A 15,625-nucleotide genomic window follows, 5' to 3' on the forward strand; every position below is an offset into this window, starting at 1 on the left:
GTGCAAAAAAGGTACAGACCATTGCAGCCTTAAATTCTCATTTTCTATGTACATTTACACATACTTTAAAAGAAAAGTTTGCTTTAAGGAAGAAATGCTGTTTTCCTTTTTTTTTTTTTTTTTTTTTTTACCTCTTGAGAGTGACAGCTTAACTGTTTTCCATCCCCAATAAATCCCCTCATACTTTTTGGCCTGAAATGCACATCCTTCATCCTGAAAGAACTTTAATATTATTTTGAAAGGTTTTCTGTCAGCATACCCATCTTCTGGATAAACCTATGCTCAAAGTGGAGCCTTGTGCTGAGGAAGCCAAAGTCTTGCATACGTATTATCTCCTACTACAGTGTTTGCTGGACCCAGCAGAAATCTACACATTTGCAAATATAACATTTTTTTGCATTAAATCCTCCAGAGATATACATTTATTGTCTTTCCTCTGAATCCATAGGAAGTCTATGAAAAACACACACGTTACATGATAATTTTGAGTGTCATCAGAATGATTCAGAACACGGTAAATTCTTTATTTTCATGGTGGTAAGACACTAGAACTCTTGGTGTGGATTGGACATTACCATGTGGTGATTTTATTTTAAAAATAAGTACATTCCCCTTTCATCAGAAAGTTTTCTTTATATTTATGACAGGTCCTTAGAGTTTCTTTTCATACTGCTGATGGGGAATCAGCTATCTCAGACAGAATTTCAAGTGTGTGTGTCTCAAGGAAGAGTTTGCATTTCCTCTCCTGATGTTGGTTGGTTTCTTCTGAGCCATGTGCTTCAGATAGAAAACTTCTTCAGCAGCCATCTTCTGCTGCATTTTTTATCCCCTTGGGGACCATTAATTGATCATATTTCAACATGAATTTGAATCTGCAGCTTCAAATGCCAATATTCCAGGATCACAGGGTATCACCCACTGAAGTGCCAGAAAATTGCTAGCTTCAATGCATCAAAATAAACATTTAGTGTGTAGTTCATTATGATATTCAAACAAAATTTGAACATATTGACCATACAAATATAAGGATAGCACAAATATTTATTGGAACATATATTTGTAGGCATGGGGGTATGAGTTACACATAAAAACTTAGTTATAATAGTTGTGGTGAACAGCAGCTTTTATTTAACTATACTGATGAGATTCTTTAGAAAAAAAGAAGTCATTATAGAAGAGATATGATATGTAGCTTCTGCTCTTTGGAGTACTTTGAGGAACTTTATATTTAAAGTTCATTAATTTATTAAAAATTGTAATGCTCATTAAAAATAATGGTAGTTTTAAAGTTAATATTTTAAAAATTCTTATGCTCATAATTTTGTAAATTTTCCAAGACTTTCAAAGGCACTTGTGGAGGTTTAATTTTTAAACCTTGTTGATTTGTTCCTTATCAATACAAGCAACTACAAGATTGAGTGGGGAAGCTCAAGTTATCGATTCTTCTCCTGTAACGTCACCTAGAAACAATTTCAGTTACCCAATCCTGGCAACCCCATTGAGCTTCAAACCCCTAAATTACCTCACTTTGGCTCTAGCAGGGAGTCTTTCCAACCAGCTGCTATCACCTAGGATATATAACTATGTGAATGAGTCCAGAGAGTCAGGAATGCCCTCCACCCATGTTTTGTGCTTGCCAGGCAAAAGCCAGCTGCAGTTGAGAAGGTATGAAACTTAATCCATGTCAACAGGGCACTGAGCCAAAAATAAAGGGGCTGAGCTTGAGTCCAGGGCTGTGCCAAAGTATTTACAGGGTTTCTGGACTGCTGGGGGCTTGGATCAGGGAAGGCTGGGCTATGGGTGTCTCTCAGGCCCACCCTGAAGCAGCACACACAACAGCAGATGAGGAGGGGACAGGCGTTTCAATGAGAGTGCAAGAAGCCAAGACCATCTTAGTTCTTCAAAACCAGAGCCAAAATGAAAGTCATTCCAGTAAGATGAACTTGTGGTTGCAGGAAGGTTAATGACCAAATTCCAGACAGTTTGATGTAAGGGGAGATTACTGGCACAAGGTGAGTTTTGTGTTGCATGACACAAGCAATACATAATTACTTAGCTATAACATGCCACTTTCATGCTCAGGATTGCTTAAGGATTTCTTTAAATTGCTTTTATTTTTCAATGCTCTATTTTTCCAGCTGTCAAATAAATCGCATGATTGATAAAAAAATTAGTGGTGCCACTTTGGTGTTACAGGTATTTTACGACAGCATGTACAAGAAAAAACTTGCCCTCCTTTGTCAAGGATGTTGACACACACATAAATTGCCACTCTGAAGTCTTTCTTCAGCATTTATACACAGTAAAGCAAATACCAGCACATCAAAAGCCTGCAATCTAATATAATAAATTGCAGTTGTACTATCAATTTTTTGGTAGAAACACTTATTGCTCAGCTAGCTAACATTTAATAGTTTTTTATGAACCTGAGTGACTCACGTATAATTTAAAGCTGCACATAATCTCTAAAATAATAGAACAGGAGTATGAATATAGTATTTAGGTACAGAATGAGTAATATATATAGTCAAAAGTATGATAATTACATATAAATAAACTCTAGGTAAAAATATGTATAGGCTTAAGAGAACTGCAGTATAAAAATTAAGTATTACATGTCACTCTTATAGTTTGTGAATTATAAAGTCCTTTCATTGCTCACCAAAATAATGTGAAAAGGAGAGTATGAGATTTTTTTTTTAATAAAGAAATTGAGTGTTTTGCATTAGTTGCCATCTAAGTTTAGTCATATTACTATTCATCACAAAATAATCCTGCATGACTTTGATGAGGTATGGTCTCTAGGTGGAAAGGGTTTTATTAGACCACCTCCAACAGTTGGAGAGAGCAGACAAAATTTGTTTAGGCACAGATATGTTTGGGGCAAACAAATCTGCCTGTTATGAACAGGAGATTTAAGGATTGCTTTAAATTCAAGCAATTGCTTTGAATGGGATTTTTCAGTGGTCTTGTAAAAACATCAAGACCATTTACAAACCTTACCTTGCTTACGACTTTTCACCATCAGAGCTGTGACAATTTAAAGTTCTATACAGGTCAGTTATTTCCAGGGGATAAAAAAGGAATTCCTAAATATTTCTGAATATACGGTGCTTGTCAGAAAAGAAACAAATGCCAATATAAATAAAAGACTGCAGCTCTTCCTAGAATTAGGCATAACATCTACAAGGAGTAATTTGTGGGGAGATTATCCAGGGTATCCCAATTAAAATTTACAACTAAATGTCAAACATCAGGGGCATTGTGAGATAGTACTGAACTTAGTTTTGCCCTGTCGGAGAGGCTGCCTCATTTCTCCTTCCTCTGTCCACATCAGGTCCTTACCTTGTTAACACACTGTCCTAATTCTGAAGATACACTGATTAGATTTTGTTTTTCTCCTTTTCGGGTATCCCAAAGAATATCTACACAATTAAAGGAGATGGTGATACTTCAGCGATTTCTACTCTTCAGGACAAATTACATTGTAAAGCTTCTTAAAAGTGTTTTATTGCTTATATTTCCAAAATATGATTGATTCATTATATAATCACTCAGAATTTTTCAATTACTGCCCTTGCATATCCCTCAAGGAATGGAACTTATAACAAAGGAGTTTCCTCTTTTTTCCCTTTATTCCTTTCCATCACCCTCCCAAATTTTTTATATCGTCATGTCCTACAAATATGTGTTATCACAACTGTTTCAAGGCCACAGGTTTCAATAGCTGGTATTAGTAAAGTTTCAGGATAGTCACCAAAATGAGGCTGTTTTTTCCTGGTTCAGGATATGGTTCAACATTGAGGGATATTTTCTGTTACAAGCAACTAGAGTTGGTACACATATAAACACTCTCCATCAATTTGAACAAATATATACCATTATATGAGCAGAAATATTGTGATTCTCAATAATAGTAATGATTATATCAACTGGATAAATCTAATAAAAATCAAAATATGAAATGTAATATGTAGTCAAATGATTAGATGATAGGTGTTTAAATTATGTTACATGGCACATTACTGAACATTAAACATAGCTAATATATACAGGTAATTGAAAAAAATATATAGTTGTTAAACCTTCAAAAATAAAAATATAAAAGTCTAAATGTTTCAAAATACTAGAAAAAATTATGCTTTACTAAAAATCTGGTCTCCATATCAGCTACTATTCATTATAAATATTCATAATATTTATATTTTACTCCTTTCATTAAAAAAACAACTTTGATGCCATACATGCTACATGATTTATTCTGTGTACAAAACAATCTAGAAATATAACTTTGCATTATTAATAAAAAATTATCTATAGTGTCAAGGTTCAGTTAATAAAAAATGTAATTTTAAGGTAGCTGCAGCCAGGATATCTACTGATTAGGAATAAGATAGTAATAATAAGTAATTAGGAAATCACACGTACTATGTACTGTTAAGATACAAAAGAATCAGTCATATAGCATACAAAACAACATGATCTGAGAAAATAAAGAAATGAGTAGATTGTTTTTCATACTTGCTTAAAACTGTTCCTGAGTAAGAAGACTTAGAACTCCAGAACACACACAAATGTTATCCCACCTATACAGGTACAGAGTCCTTCCAGGGGGTCTGATATGAAGAGGAAAGGGACACTACAGATTTGTATTTACAGTCTTTGCATTACATGAACTTCCCAGGTTTGGAAACACTAAATCATCCAAGACACCAACAAACCTGGAAGCTTTTTTCTAATTTAACTAGTTAGGAAAGTATGACCATGCAGAGTGGATTTCTGATTTATACAAAGAATAGGCACCCCTGACAAATGCTCAAGATGAATAGAACTGTATTATTTGTCATATGTAACAGAGATTAAATGGCTTTTGATCACCACCTTCTCATCGTAAAAATATATTTACACAATGCCTGTGAACAAATGTCCTTGTAGCAAAACCTGCTGTTTATTTATACAGGAAAAAATTCTTGCCCCTACTGCACTTTTTCCTCTGGGAGAAGGGAAGTAAACACACTGCATTCTTTATATAAAAACAAAAAGAATAAAAAAAAAATCTGAAAGAAACCCCACACTTCTCTTTGGCTTTTTTTTCTTCCTCATTCCTTTGTCCAAATCTTATCTCAGACACGCTTCAAGTGATTAATATAAAAGGAACTCTAAGGGCAAAGACTTGCTAAAGTTAGTGCTATTCCCATGTAAAACGTACATCAAGCTGTGGACTGACCCTGCACAGTTTATCTCCAGAGAGCCTCTACTGAACAACATCACACTTTTTTTTTCTGTGTCTGGTGGTTTAGACTGCAGCTCTTTGAGAACAGAAAAAGGCAAACCTCAAAATGTGGCTGTTACTTCATCATGAACACTTCCTAGAGCTGTAGCCTCTTTTATCATTGCCAAAGCTTCACATCCCTCACAAAACCAGGAAACAAACTTAGAAAATGGTCAGCCTGTACTTTAGGATAATTATCCTTACCTTGATATCCATGTAATATTTACTGTAAGAATATACCTACCTCATGTTATCAGTGCAAAAATTTTACATTTACTTGCATCATTTATACATACATTAAAGTATACTGATGGCATTAAAAACAAAGAAAATCATGTAATACCTTTACTTTTACCTATGGATTTGGTGAAATGGTTCCATGAAGAAAGCATTTCCAGACAAAAAGAGAATAAAGAAGAGGAGAGAAACAACAGTAAGAGTCATGAGTACATGTAAATGCAATAGTATCTGAACATGAAGAGACAAAGTATAAGGTAAGTGTCTGAAGACAAATGGAGATGCAATCAGTGTCATATTAGGGATTTAGTTTATTTCTTCCCAATCATGTACATGCAGAGAAACACAGAAATAACCCATGCTTAGATAAGAAAGACTGTCACAAAGGTAACATGGACAATGGTTAGGAGGAAAAAAATCACTGGTTTTGTTAGGTAGCAAAATTGTACTCAGCATTCCAGAAGCCAGGAGCAGGTGCTTTCTGCACATTTCCAATCAGCCATGCATTAATGCAAATGGACTCTTCAATGTGTACAATGTTACAAGAGAAGCATCTTCTTTCAGGAGCTATCTGAAGAGTGGTCTGGCACTTTGTTTATCTTTTATTGGATCACCCATAATTGTATTTTCTGATAAATACACAAAATTTTCGTAATCACTTTCTTATGTCTCTCACCTCTTTTTAGTTACTGTTTTTGCAAGAGGGGGAGTTGAGGAGGCAGGAAGGACAAAAGCTTACGGAGCAAACAAAAAAAAAAAACCAAAAAACGAAACAAGAAAAAGATGTGACTAAAACTACGTGTTTCTTTGCAGCCAAAGACAGCTTTCAAGCATTTGCCCATCGGTTGCAGTGATGGATTCAAAGCAGCTACAGAACAAGAAGAAACAATGAAAGCAGAGTGGAAAAGGAACAGAGCCCATACCTTGGTCGCCCATCATCAGGTGCGCCAGACCTTGAAGGGAAACAAGAGCACAGTCAGCAATGAACAAGGGAGCACGGGAAGGTGGTGTTGTCACACTGACAAAAATGTTTTGTGACAGGCATCTGTTTCCTATAAGATGTCTGTATCACAGAGGGAAATCAAAGAGCATTTTTCAACCACTGGTTGGAATGCTTTGGGCTACAAGTAACAGAACTGCAATTGAAACACCGGGTGCTGTTTTATTGCATTTTTTTTTTTTCTGTGCAGTATTTGCATTGACAGAAAATAATAAAATGCTTTCAAATCCAACCAATTCCTTTAATAATCTGTCTTTATAATATTTTGATTATATTGCTTTGAACACTTTGCTGAGAGGACTTCCTGTCCTCCACATGTGAAATGATGTTTAAACCCTGGAGAAGTTTAAACCTGAAAAATGGGCTGGGTCTGATCTTTTTCCCCTCATAAAAATGAGCATTTCAGGTAATTAAATAAAATTTATTCATCACATTGAAATGATAATGCAAAGAATGTCTCCTTATTTGTGTGAGATGTGACAGTAGAATGAATTTGTTCCAGAGAAGGCAAATTATTACATATCCAATATAAAATACATAGTAATAAAGAAAATTTAAGTGACAGATTCTTCAATCTGTGAGAAATAGATTTTGCTTGATACTTATATTGTGAGATGAAATCCCATCACAGCAGAATAGGTCTAGTGACATTTCAAAGCAGATGTCCATAATGATAATCACTCATCCAGAGCCAAATTTTGTTACTCTTCAAGGAAAAATATTCATTTTTAAAATTCATGATAATAAAACAATACTTAAATCTCACTGAATATAATGTGATGTTGAGAGAATATTTTTCTTAGATATATAAAGGTTTTTCATTTCTTATGTCTGATTTAAAAAACAGACTTATTCTTGTTGAATTTAGCTGTTTTAGGATCCATTTTAGGAATTATTGGTTGTTCATGTGTTAAATGTGCTCCTCTTCTCAAAAAAACATACATTATTTTCTTAATTGCAATTAATTGAAATTAATTCACACAAAGAAGGTGAGAAATAAGATATCCTTTTCTTCATTGGAGAGCAGACTTCCTAGAGAGAGAGTTTCTGTGATTTCTAATTCACAAAGAAAATTAGGTGCACAAATGACTCACGCTACTTGGGGGTAGTTCAAAGAAGATACTCCCGACTGCAATCGGTCTAAATGATTCTTCTCTTATCAGTTCCAAATCTCAAGTGATGTTCCAAGTAGTCTAACAATGGTTTTGTTGAATTATTGCTTTTTAATGTCACTCGTTTTAGATGTGTAGTTAAACTGAAGGCCCTGATGTGCCTGATCTCTTGTGCAATAAATTCTGTTTCCAAATACAGAGCTTTGCAGCTGGTGGGATTACCTGGGGCTCACAGCAATGTAAATGAAAGCTGACTGTGATCCTGAAGGGGATGCCTGCATCAGCATTGCTTGGAAAACATCACACAGCTGAACTGGCAGTTTGCAGCTTGTGAAAGAGCATAGAAATGTTTTCATGGGTGTTCTTTCTCTGTAAGTGTTGCTGTAAGAGAGGCTTGCTGAATACACAGAATATAAAGACCAGGTGATATTATTTAATTCGTTATTTTAGTGCTGGGTGTCCTTCCTTGGATCCTCTGCCACATGGCCTTTGGAAGTTTTAGTCTCTTTTTGTGATTGATTAATTTGTCTTTGGGTTCTAGCTTTTTGTTGTTGGCAACTATAGTGATAAATCCCAGACTTTTGACTTGACCCTAATCGCATTTGATAAAGAAAAATTTAAACCAGTTGAACATTGCAACATCTTTTTCTTTAATCTCTTTCTTTTTTTTAAACAGTGACTTTTCAGCCACCACTTTATGTGAGGTCTTTTGAACAAATCACTGTCCTGTGATTCTCCCAGGGGAATGCAAAAAAGGTGATCTCTTACTATCTCACATTTATATATTAACTTCATAGCTATATGAACCTGAACAAAAGTCTAGCTTCAGATTACCACTGCTTGATAGCTACTATTTTTGTTAAAATGATATACAAAATTGCACAGTTGCAAATAGATTACTCTTATACAATTTGAAGAAAAAATGTAAAGACCAGAATTACCTCTTGAAGACATCATAAAAACTGCTTGAATTTTAAGAGTCAGTGTTGTTCAATGAAAAAATGCAGTCAAGTGAATGTAAAAGACATACACTGCTCAAACCAAACATCTACCAATTAAAAAATTCAGTACTAATGCTCAAGACACTATATTTTGTATCACTCTTTGTGCTACTTTATTTGCAAGCAGTAAGGTCACCTATACTCCCTTGCTAAAGGCACATGATGATACTTACCTTATTTTATATTTTTGCAATCTATGGGTGAAGGCTATTGAAGAATGAAGCATTACTAGTATGGTACCTGTTCATTCCACAGAGGGGTTTAAAATGACACAGCTAAATCTGTCATGAGAGGAATCACTGCTAGATTTGCAAAATGAAAGTCTGCTTTTAATAGACCTGGGAAGTTTTATCTTTAAGTAGCCACGTATAGGCCTCCCATACATTGAAAATACTCATTTGTGCACCATTACTTACATTTCTTTGTGAATTAGGAATTCAAGATTTAGAAGGAATCCCTCATGTGTGATCCACTGCAACTCTCTCCTGAACTTGCCTCTCAGAGGAGAGAGTTAAGGAGCACAGAGTGGGATAATGAAAGAGGATATGAAGGTAGGATACCATAGTTTGGTGTGTGAGTTCCATGCAGAGCACAGGCCAAAACAAAATTTAAATGTGATAAACCTGCAGTGAAGGTATTAAAGTGCGGTACAGCCTCAGTAAAATGAAAAAAACAGTAGCCCTTTTTACCAGCAGTACATACAAAACTGAATATTACATATTTCTGTTTGCTTATGTCGCCTAATTTACAGAGATGCTCAGATATCACAGAGATCAAAGATGAAAAATTTTAGCTCAGATTTCAAGTTGTGCTTAGGATACACAATTCTATGTTTCCATTTTTACATATTCATACTTTGTAACTTTAATGTATGCATAAGTATCCAGACCTGTGTTGGAATAAATTTAAGGTTGCAGTTTTAAGAATTAGGTTCAGGTAAAGTCTGGATTAACAGTTATCCAGGTTTTATCTTGTACTGCTGTGCATAAATGAATATGTGAAATGCAATTGAACCTCCTTATCTAGTTATACTGAACCTAATTCAAATTTTGAGACTCATGTTGACACCAGTAAGAGTTTTATGCACAGATCAAATACAAGATTAGGTAGTTATTTCTTGGCTTTTATGTTTTTCAACTAGAATTTCTATTCAGTGTTGCTGAATACATTTTTATCTCACATTGAAAATGAAATTTTATTGACGTGTATGAGCATGACAATGCCCACAAGTAAAGCACCAGAATTATTTGGATTTTCCTTCTCCTTGGGAAAACATATATAGTAATAAAATTGCAGAGCATCCTCTATGTGCTAAATCTGAGCACCTGTCTTCACCCTTGAATACAGCAGCACAGAGAAATGAAACTTCAGCCCTTCAAGGCCTGAGAAAGTCACCCCTGAACAGGAAGTGGCCCATTGTGAGTTAAAACCTGAATGAACTCAGGCCACAGAGTGGCTCACATGAGCAGCCCAGGTCAGAGTCATGCCAGGACAGTCACTTTGCATATGAGTTAGTTTACAAAGTCCTTGCTTTTAAAATAGCTTAAAAAATATCGGAATGAAATAAAATGAAAGCAATTTTTTTCAGTTAAGATAGGTAAACTAATTTTTTCAAATAATAATTGTTTATCCAGTATGCAAAAATTCACCCCAGAGAGATTTTTAGACATTTGTACATAAAAAAGCACCTGTAGTTTTTAGCTTATAAGTAAAAAGACTTTAAAACTATCATATATTTGCATGTTTTACCAGCTAATAGATTTACTTACCAATATTCAGGATAGATGGCATTGTGCCTTAGTTTCCATTGCCCTATGCCATACTTTCTTTAAAGGGACTTAATTACATACCAACTTAATTATAAAAATCACATGCTGCTTCTTTCACAAGGTCTAAAAGGCAAGTGCATTATGCTGAAAAGTTAGACAGAAAACCTCTTTTCCTAAAGCTTTGTGTAAAGGATATTAGAGTAAGCAAGGTTTGTGGTATTAAAGAGAAAAGCGCTTTCCATTTTCCTAAGCAATTAAGAGATGGGAATTTAACATGCATTACTATTTTATTGGAGGATTTAGGCTCCACATTGATGGGACAAATAGTTTCTTGAAGTGTTTTTCATACAGAACATGAGAAGAAATCAGTCCTGTGAATCTCCAGAGAGGTTTTGGATATGGTATCAATCACACGAGTACAAATCCTGATTCAGTGGGGATATTCTGGAATTACAGCAATAAGGCCAAGGAGCTTTGCTTGTGTTCTGTATGAAAAAATAAATCACATCTGTTTGATAAACTTGTATGCCTTTATGGGGGAAAATACAACTTACCGTACTGAATTATATGTGTACTTTTATAACATTAAGCAGAAGGAAAAAAACCCCCACTGAACAGAGGGGAAAAACAAGAGCTTAGGAAAATAAGGTAGAAAGCACCCACCTTCCACATAGTTGTCTTCTGTAAGCACATAACAGGGAAGGAGAGAAAAGGAAAACATTCATTAAGCAGCATGCAGACTGGAACTTGCCATTGCATGTCTTTATCATGCAAGGCATCAAACACAACATGCAAGTGCTCCATTGCTACAATCCAGAGGGAAAAACAAAAGCACCAGGGAAGCAGTGTTCCTCTACTTAACAAAATGTATGTGATATGAAACAAAATTCTCTTGCCAAAGTGCAAATATTGTACAGGATTTAGTGCAGCTCTTTGTACATGCAACTATTACTATTGTTAGTTATTAATCAGAGGGTCTTCTTGTAAGACTTTTGTAACTATGTTTTTTAAAACCACCAGTCATTTGTGATAGGGATTCTAAATTAATTTAGTACTTTCCCATTCTGAGTTTTCCTGGATGATGAAGTAGATGATTTTAAACTTCAGGTAACTTAAATTCTTGAATGTGCTGTGAAGATGTTACCACAGGCAGCATGGCTGATCCTGCCATTAGAGAAGCACTCTGGTTATTGGGTCAAATCTCCAAATCCAGCCAGGAAAAAGTGGAACTTAGACTTGGTGAAATGAGTCAGAACTGTTGAATCATGTCCTACAATGTGCATCAGAAACTTGCACATTGTAAAAAATTCAATCAATTCTCTGCCTGGTACAGTCAGCAAAGGCCACAGCAGTGCTGAGGATGGGTTCTGCCCCCCAGTTAAATCACAGGGCATTTTGCCTAAGGAAAGGCTGCTATCAACAAGCAACAACAAAGCAACAACATTTACCATTGTTTATATCCAACCCAACATCAATATGGGGCACAGGAAAGAAGGTTCTCCCAAAGCTTACAAAGTAAAAGGGGACTAAGAATTGAATCTCAGTTAATAAAGTGGACAGAATTGAAAGCTGAGAAATAGGCTCAGTGTCCTAAAACTCATGTTGGTGCTTATAGTCCTCATCTACTCCACTGGGAAGGTGACTTTGAGGGAGTATTTCTATGATCATGACTGAGGAGGGAATAGGAGGATAAAATGGGAAAGGTAAAATAACAAAAGAAAGCCATCATAGAAGTCAAGGAGATGGATGCTGTGGAGCCAAAAAAAAAAGATGGGGAAGGGGGAAGGGTGACAGCACAGCAGTCTGACTGCCTGGGAGATCTCCTGCTGTAGTTTATGCCATCTCCACCAGCTCTTCCTGAAGAGAGCACACAGAAGTCAGTGCAAATTGAAGTCCAGTTCTGCCATTATTGGTCATTTGTCAAGGAGTCATCCCATGGAATAATGCCTTTTCATGTGACCATGAAACTAAACTAATTTTGATATATTGTGACCCAATAAACAAATAAGAAAACAAGTTACACAGAACTGGGCTTACTGATATTTTTTTAAGCACAGTGATTTCCTCCCAGAATGTGTCACTCATCATAGTGAAAACCTTTATAAATTAATGCAGAAAGCAGTGAAAAAGGTCATCAAAACTCAACAGTATTCCAACAAATAATTTAAAAAATTATCACTTTAAAAATAATAACTGCTATAAATGATGAATAATAAGGGTTTAAGGGTTTAATTATACAGTCAGATATTATAATTCAACTTTTCCATTCACAAGCACTGTAAACCAAAAAATAGAATAAAATTCACTGAGATGATGAAACACCCAGTTTCACAAGACAAAGATATTATGTTCTATACAGAATGTAAATAGTGATATTTGGACATGATATTTGTGCTAAAAATGTGATATTTGGGACAGGTAAGAGCAAAACTTTTTGGAAGAGCCTTCTACCTTTAACTGCATACAGTAATTTCCTTTTTCTAAGTCAAAAATCCCCACCCAAATTAAATGAAAAATAAATTAGTTATTTCAATTGTTGTTTAACTTCAGGCTTTTTCATCTAATTCTTGTTACTACTGTATTTGTATATTGCAATACCAACATTGCCATGGCATTATTTTTGGTGGCCATGTTTAGCTTAACATGATTTTTTAAAACCAGCGTATGAACTTGCTGACAGCTGAGTTCAGTTCCTCATGATGTCTGACTCAAAGAAAAGGGCTCGGAAAATGAAATCATAGGCAGGATCAGATGGTTAAACTCATCTGGTTACAGGGTTTAGCATATTTGGTTTTATATCATGAGTCCTCCTCTTAGCAATGATTGGTATGCCTTTTTTGATGACTTTCACCAGAAAGATTTGTACTAGCTGAGCAGCTTCCCCTAAATGTCTGACTGATTAAACTTTTAGTGATAGCAAGTTAAGCTGTCAAAACATTTTTAATTAAATAAAATGGAAAAAAGTCGAATTCCCACTCTGAATTAAACAGTGTATATAGCCAAACCCCTATGCACTAGTAAACAGCAATGAAAATTCATTCCTCCACAGGTTTTTGTCATGGTAAGTTGAATCATCTTAAACAGTTTTGCAATCTAAGAAAAAAAATAGCTTCTTTATGGTACTTTAAGAAGCTTTTACATTAGGTTAGCATTAAGCACTTTAATTAAGGTAGTTTGTTTGTGATGGCTGATGTATTTCCACATCACTAACACTTCACTTGGCTTTCCTGATTCCCATTTTCTAGGCATGGCCTATTCTTCTAAGTAGAATCTGAGGCCAGAAGGCCCAAATTCTAGCCTTGTTTTTATTCATTTTGCTTACTCCAGCCACTCTTAAAAAACAAAACAAAACAAAATAAAAAAAAGAAAGGAAAAAAGAAAGGTCATTGAAAGCTGTGCATACTATCAAATCACAGTTCAGAGGGAACAAAAATTTCCTCATTTATATCAGGAGTAACTGCATTTATGTCATTAGATTTGCATTGGTGTAAAATTTCTGTACCTGGAGGAGAGTAGAGCCATACTACACATTTCTGTAGCTGCTGGTGATTCAGCCACACACAGAATTCACCAACATTTCTATCCATCCACTCTGAGAGACCTTATTGGCTACTGAGGAGCTCTGTTGGCAGCAGTGGAACTCAAGGTTTTAGGGCCCAAAATGCCAACTCCAAATGCTGCAGACAGCGGCACAAAGCAGCTCTTTCCTTTTCTGCACCAGCTGATCTTACCAAGGACTTTTCACCCTGAAAACAGGCGACTTGCTCTTCAGCATTCTGACTTCAAAGAGATGTGGGAATTTTTCTATTTTTCACATTGCACCAATCTCCTCACTTGATGAACTAGAGAGTTCTTATCCACTGCAAAAGCTTATTTCCAAGATCTTCTTCCATGCTCACTACTAAAAAAATTAATTGCCCTGCTATTTTCTGTGTTTGCAACCTAATTCCTCCAGCCAAAGTCAGCTCTTGGTGCTATGTGTGTAATCTGTTGACTGTGCATATCGAGCCAAATACTGAGTTGATTTAAATCTGGTGTGACACAGTTGAAATCAGAGGAACTGCACAACTTACACAGGCTGTGAATCTGGCTTATTATCTCCAGATGAATTGTCTCAGGCTGTCCCTACTGAACTGAGAGCAGATTCTGCTCCATATTTTTTTGCAGCAAAAGCACAACCAATTATAATTATTTTAGCATATTACTGTGATTTAGTGATATGAAAATGGGAATAATATTTTACAGTATATTTTTTACTAATTAAAGAATTGTTTTAATGTTCAGTGATTCTTCATGGAAACCTTGATTAAAAAAAAACAGACCTGACTCTTTCTATGTTTAGTGGTTATTTCTGATATTACATTTTTTTTATCTGCGAGAGAATTTACACCTTAGCCACACAATTATGTAAGAACTGTATTTTCATGACAAACAGGAGAAACAACAATTAGTATTTAGAAATTACAAAAACAGAAACAACACTATAAGAAATAGCATATTAGCAGAGGGATTTTTATAGTGCTTTTTCTTTTTCTTATGACAATTAAGTTCACAATCACGTTCCAGCAAGGAAGAATATAACATACTACAGACATATATATGAAATTTCAAAAGGGATTCAGAAGCATGGCAAGTGGTTAAATAGCATGAAATAAAGCTGTATTATGAAGGCATCTTGCAACAAAATTGATGTTTAGAAGTTTAAGGTATAATATTTTGTTTTTCTCAAAGAACAATGCATAATTATACTTCTCTCTAAAAACCTGTACTCAGAAATATAATTTCAGGGAGAAGCTTTATCTGTGGAACTGCTCCCAGCATTTCCTGGGGGATGTAATTTAGCCTGTCCCATTCATTTCTCAAATTAGTAGAAAAATTGGTTTTATTGACATAGGGATCAAAAGAAAATATTTGGAAAGGACATGGAAATACGAAGTATGTTATGAAATATGTTATAAAGCATGAACAGTCATATAGTCAATAATGATGAACTAAAGCAATATATTGAATATCTATAGTAATGAGAATGGATCTTCTCAAGTGCTGTGTATATGACAAATTCCATTAGAATTATTTGCATATTTTAGAAATTATTTTTGAAAAGTATACTGCACATATTGATTGCCATTATTGACTGTAATTATGAATAATCAGAAATTTATTATAAAGATACCTGAAAGATACTCTGATTTTGTTGCAGCTTGCTTTAGTATTGGGTAAACAGGGCAACAGCA

General features: G+C 35.0%; 1 protein-coding gene across 30 annotated transcripts in view; it reads right to left on the reverse strand.

Annotated features, from left to right (window-relative positions):
- Positions 1–15,625, reverse strand: part of NRXN1 (neurexin 1) — a 668,819-nt gene that overhangs the window by 579,673 nt on the left and 73,521 nt on the right. For 19 of the 30 annotated variants that reach the window (XM_064415206.1, XM_064415197.1, XM_064415195.1 and 16 more), the window contains exons 3-5: positions 11,055–11,072; positions 6,433–6,462; positions 5,616–5,627 (exon numbers count right to left, since the gene is read on the reverse strand). The exons of 5 other annotated variants lie outside the window; for them this stretch is intronic. In XM_064415206.1, coding sequence (XP_064271276.1) covers positions 5,616–5,627; positions 6,433–6,462; positions 11,055–11,072 — 60 coding nt within the window. The remainder of the gene's footprint in view (positions 1–5,615; positions 5,628–6,432; positions 6,463–11,054; positions 11,073–15,625) is intronic. 6 more of the 30 variants (XM_064415202.1, XM_064415199.1, XM_064415194.1 and 3 more) reach the window with 2 other exon arrangements.

The sequence above is a fragment of the Passer domesticus genome, chromosome 3 (genome assembly GCF_036417665.1).
Source record: "Passer domesticus isolate bPasDom1 chromosome 3, bPasDom1.hap1, whole genome shotgun sequence".
Taxonomy (NCBI): Eukaryota; Metazoa; Chordata; class Aves; order Passeriformes; family Passeridae; genus Passer; species Passer domesticus.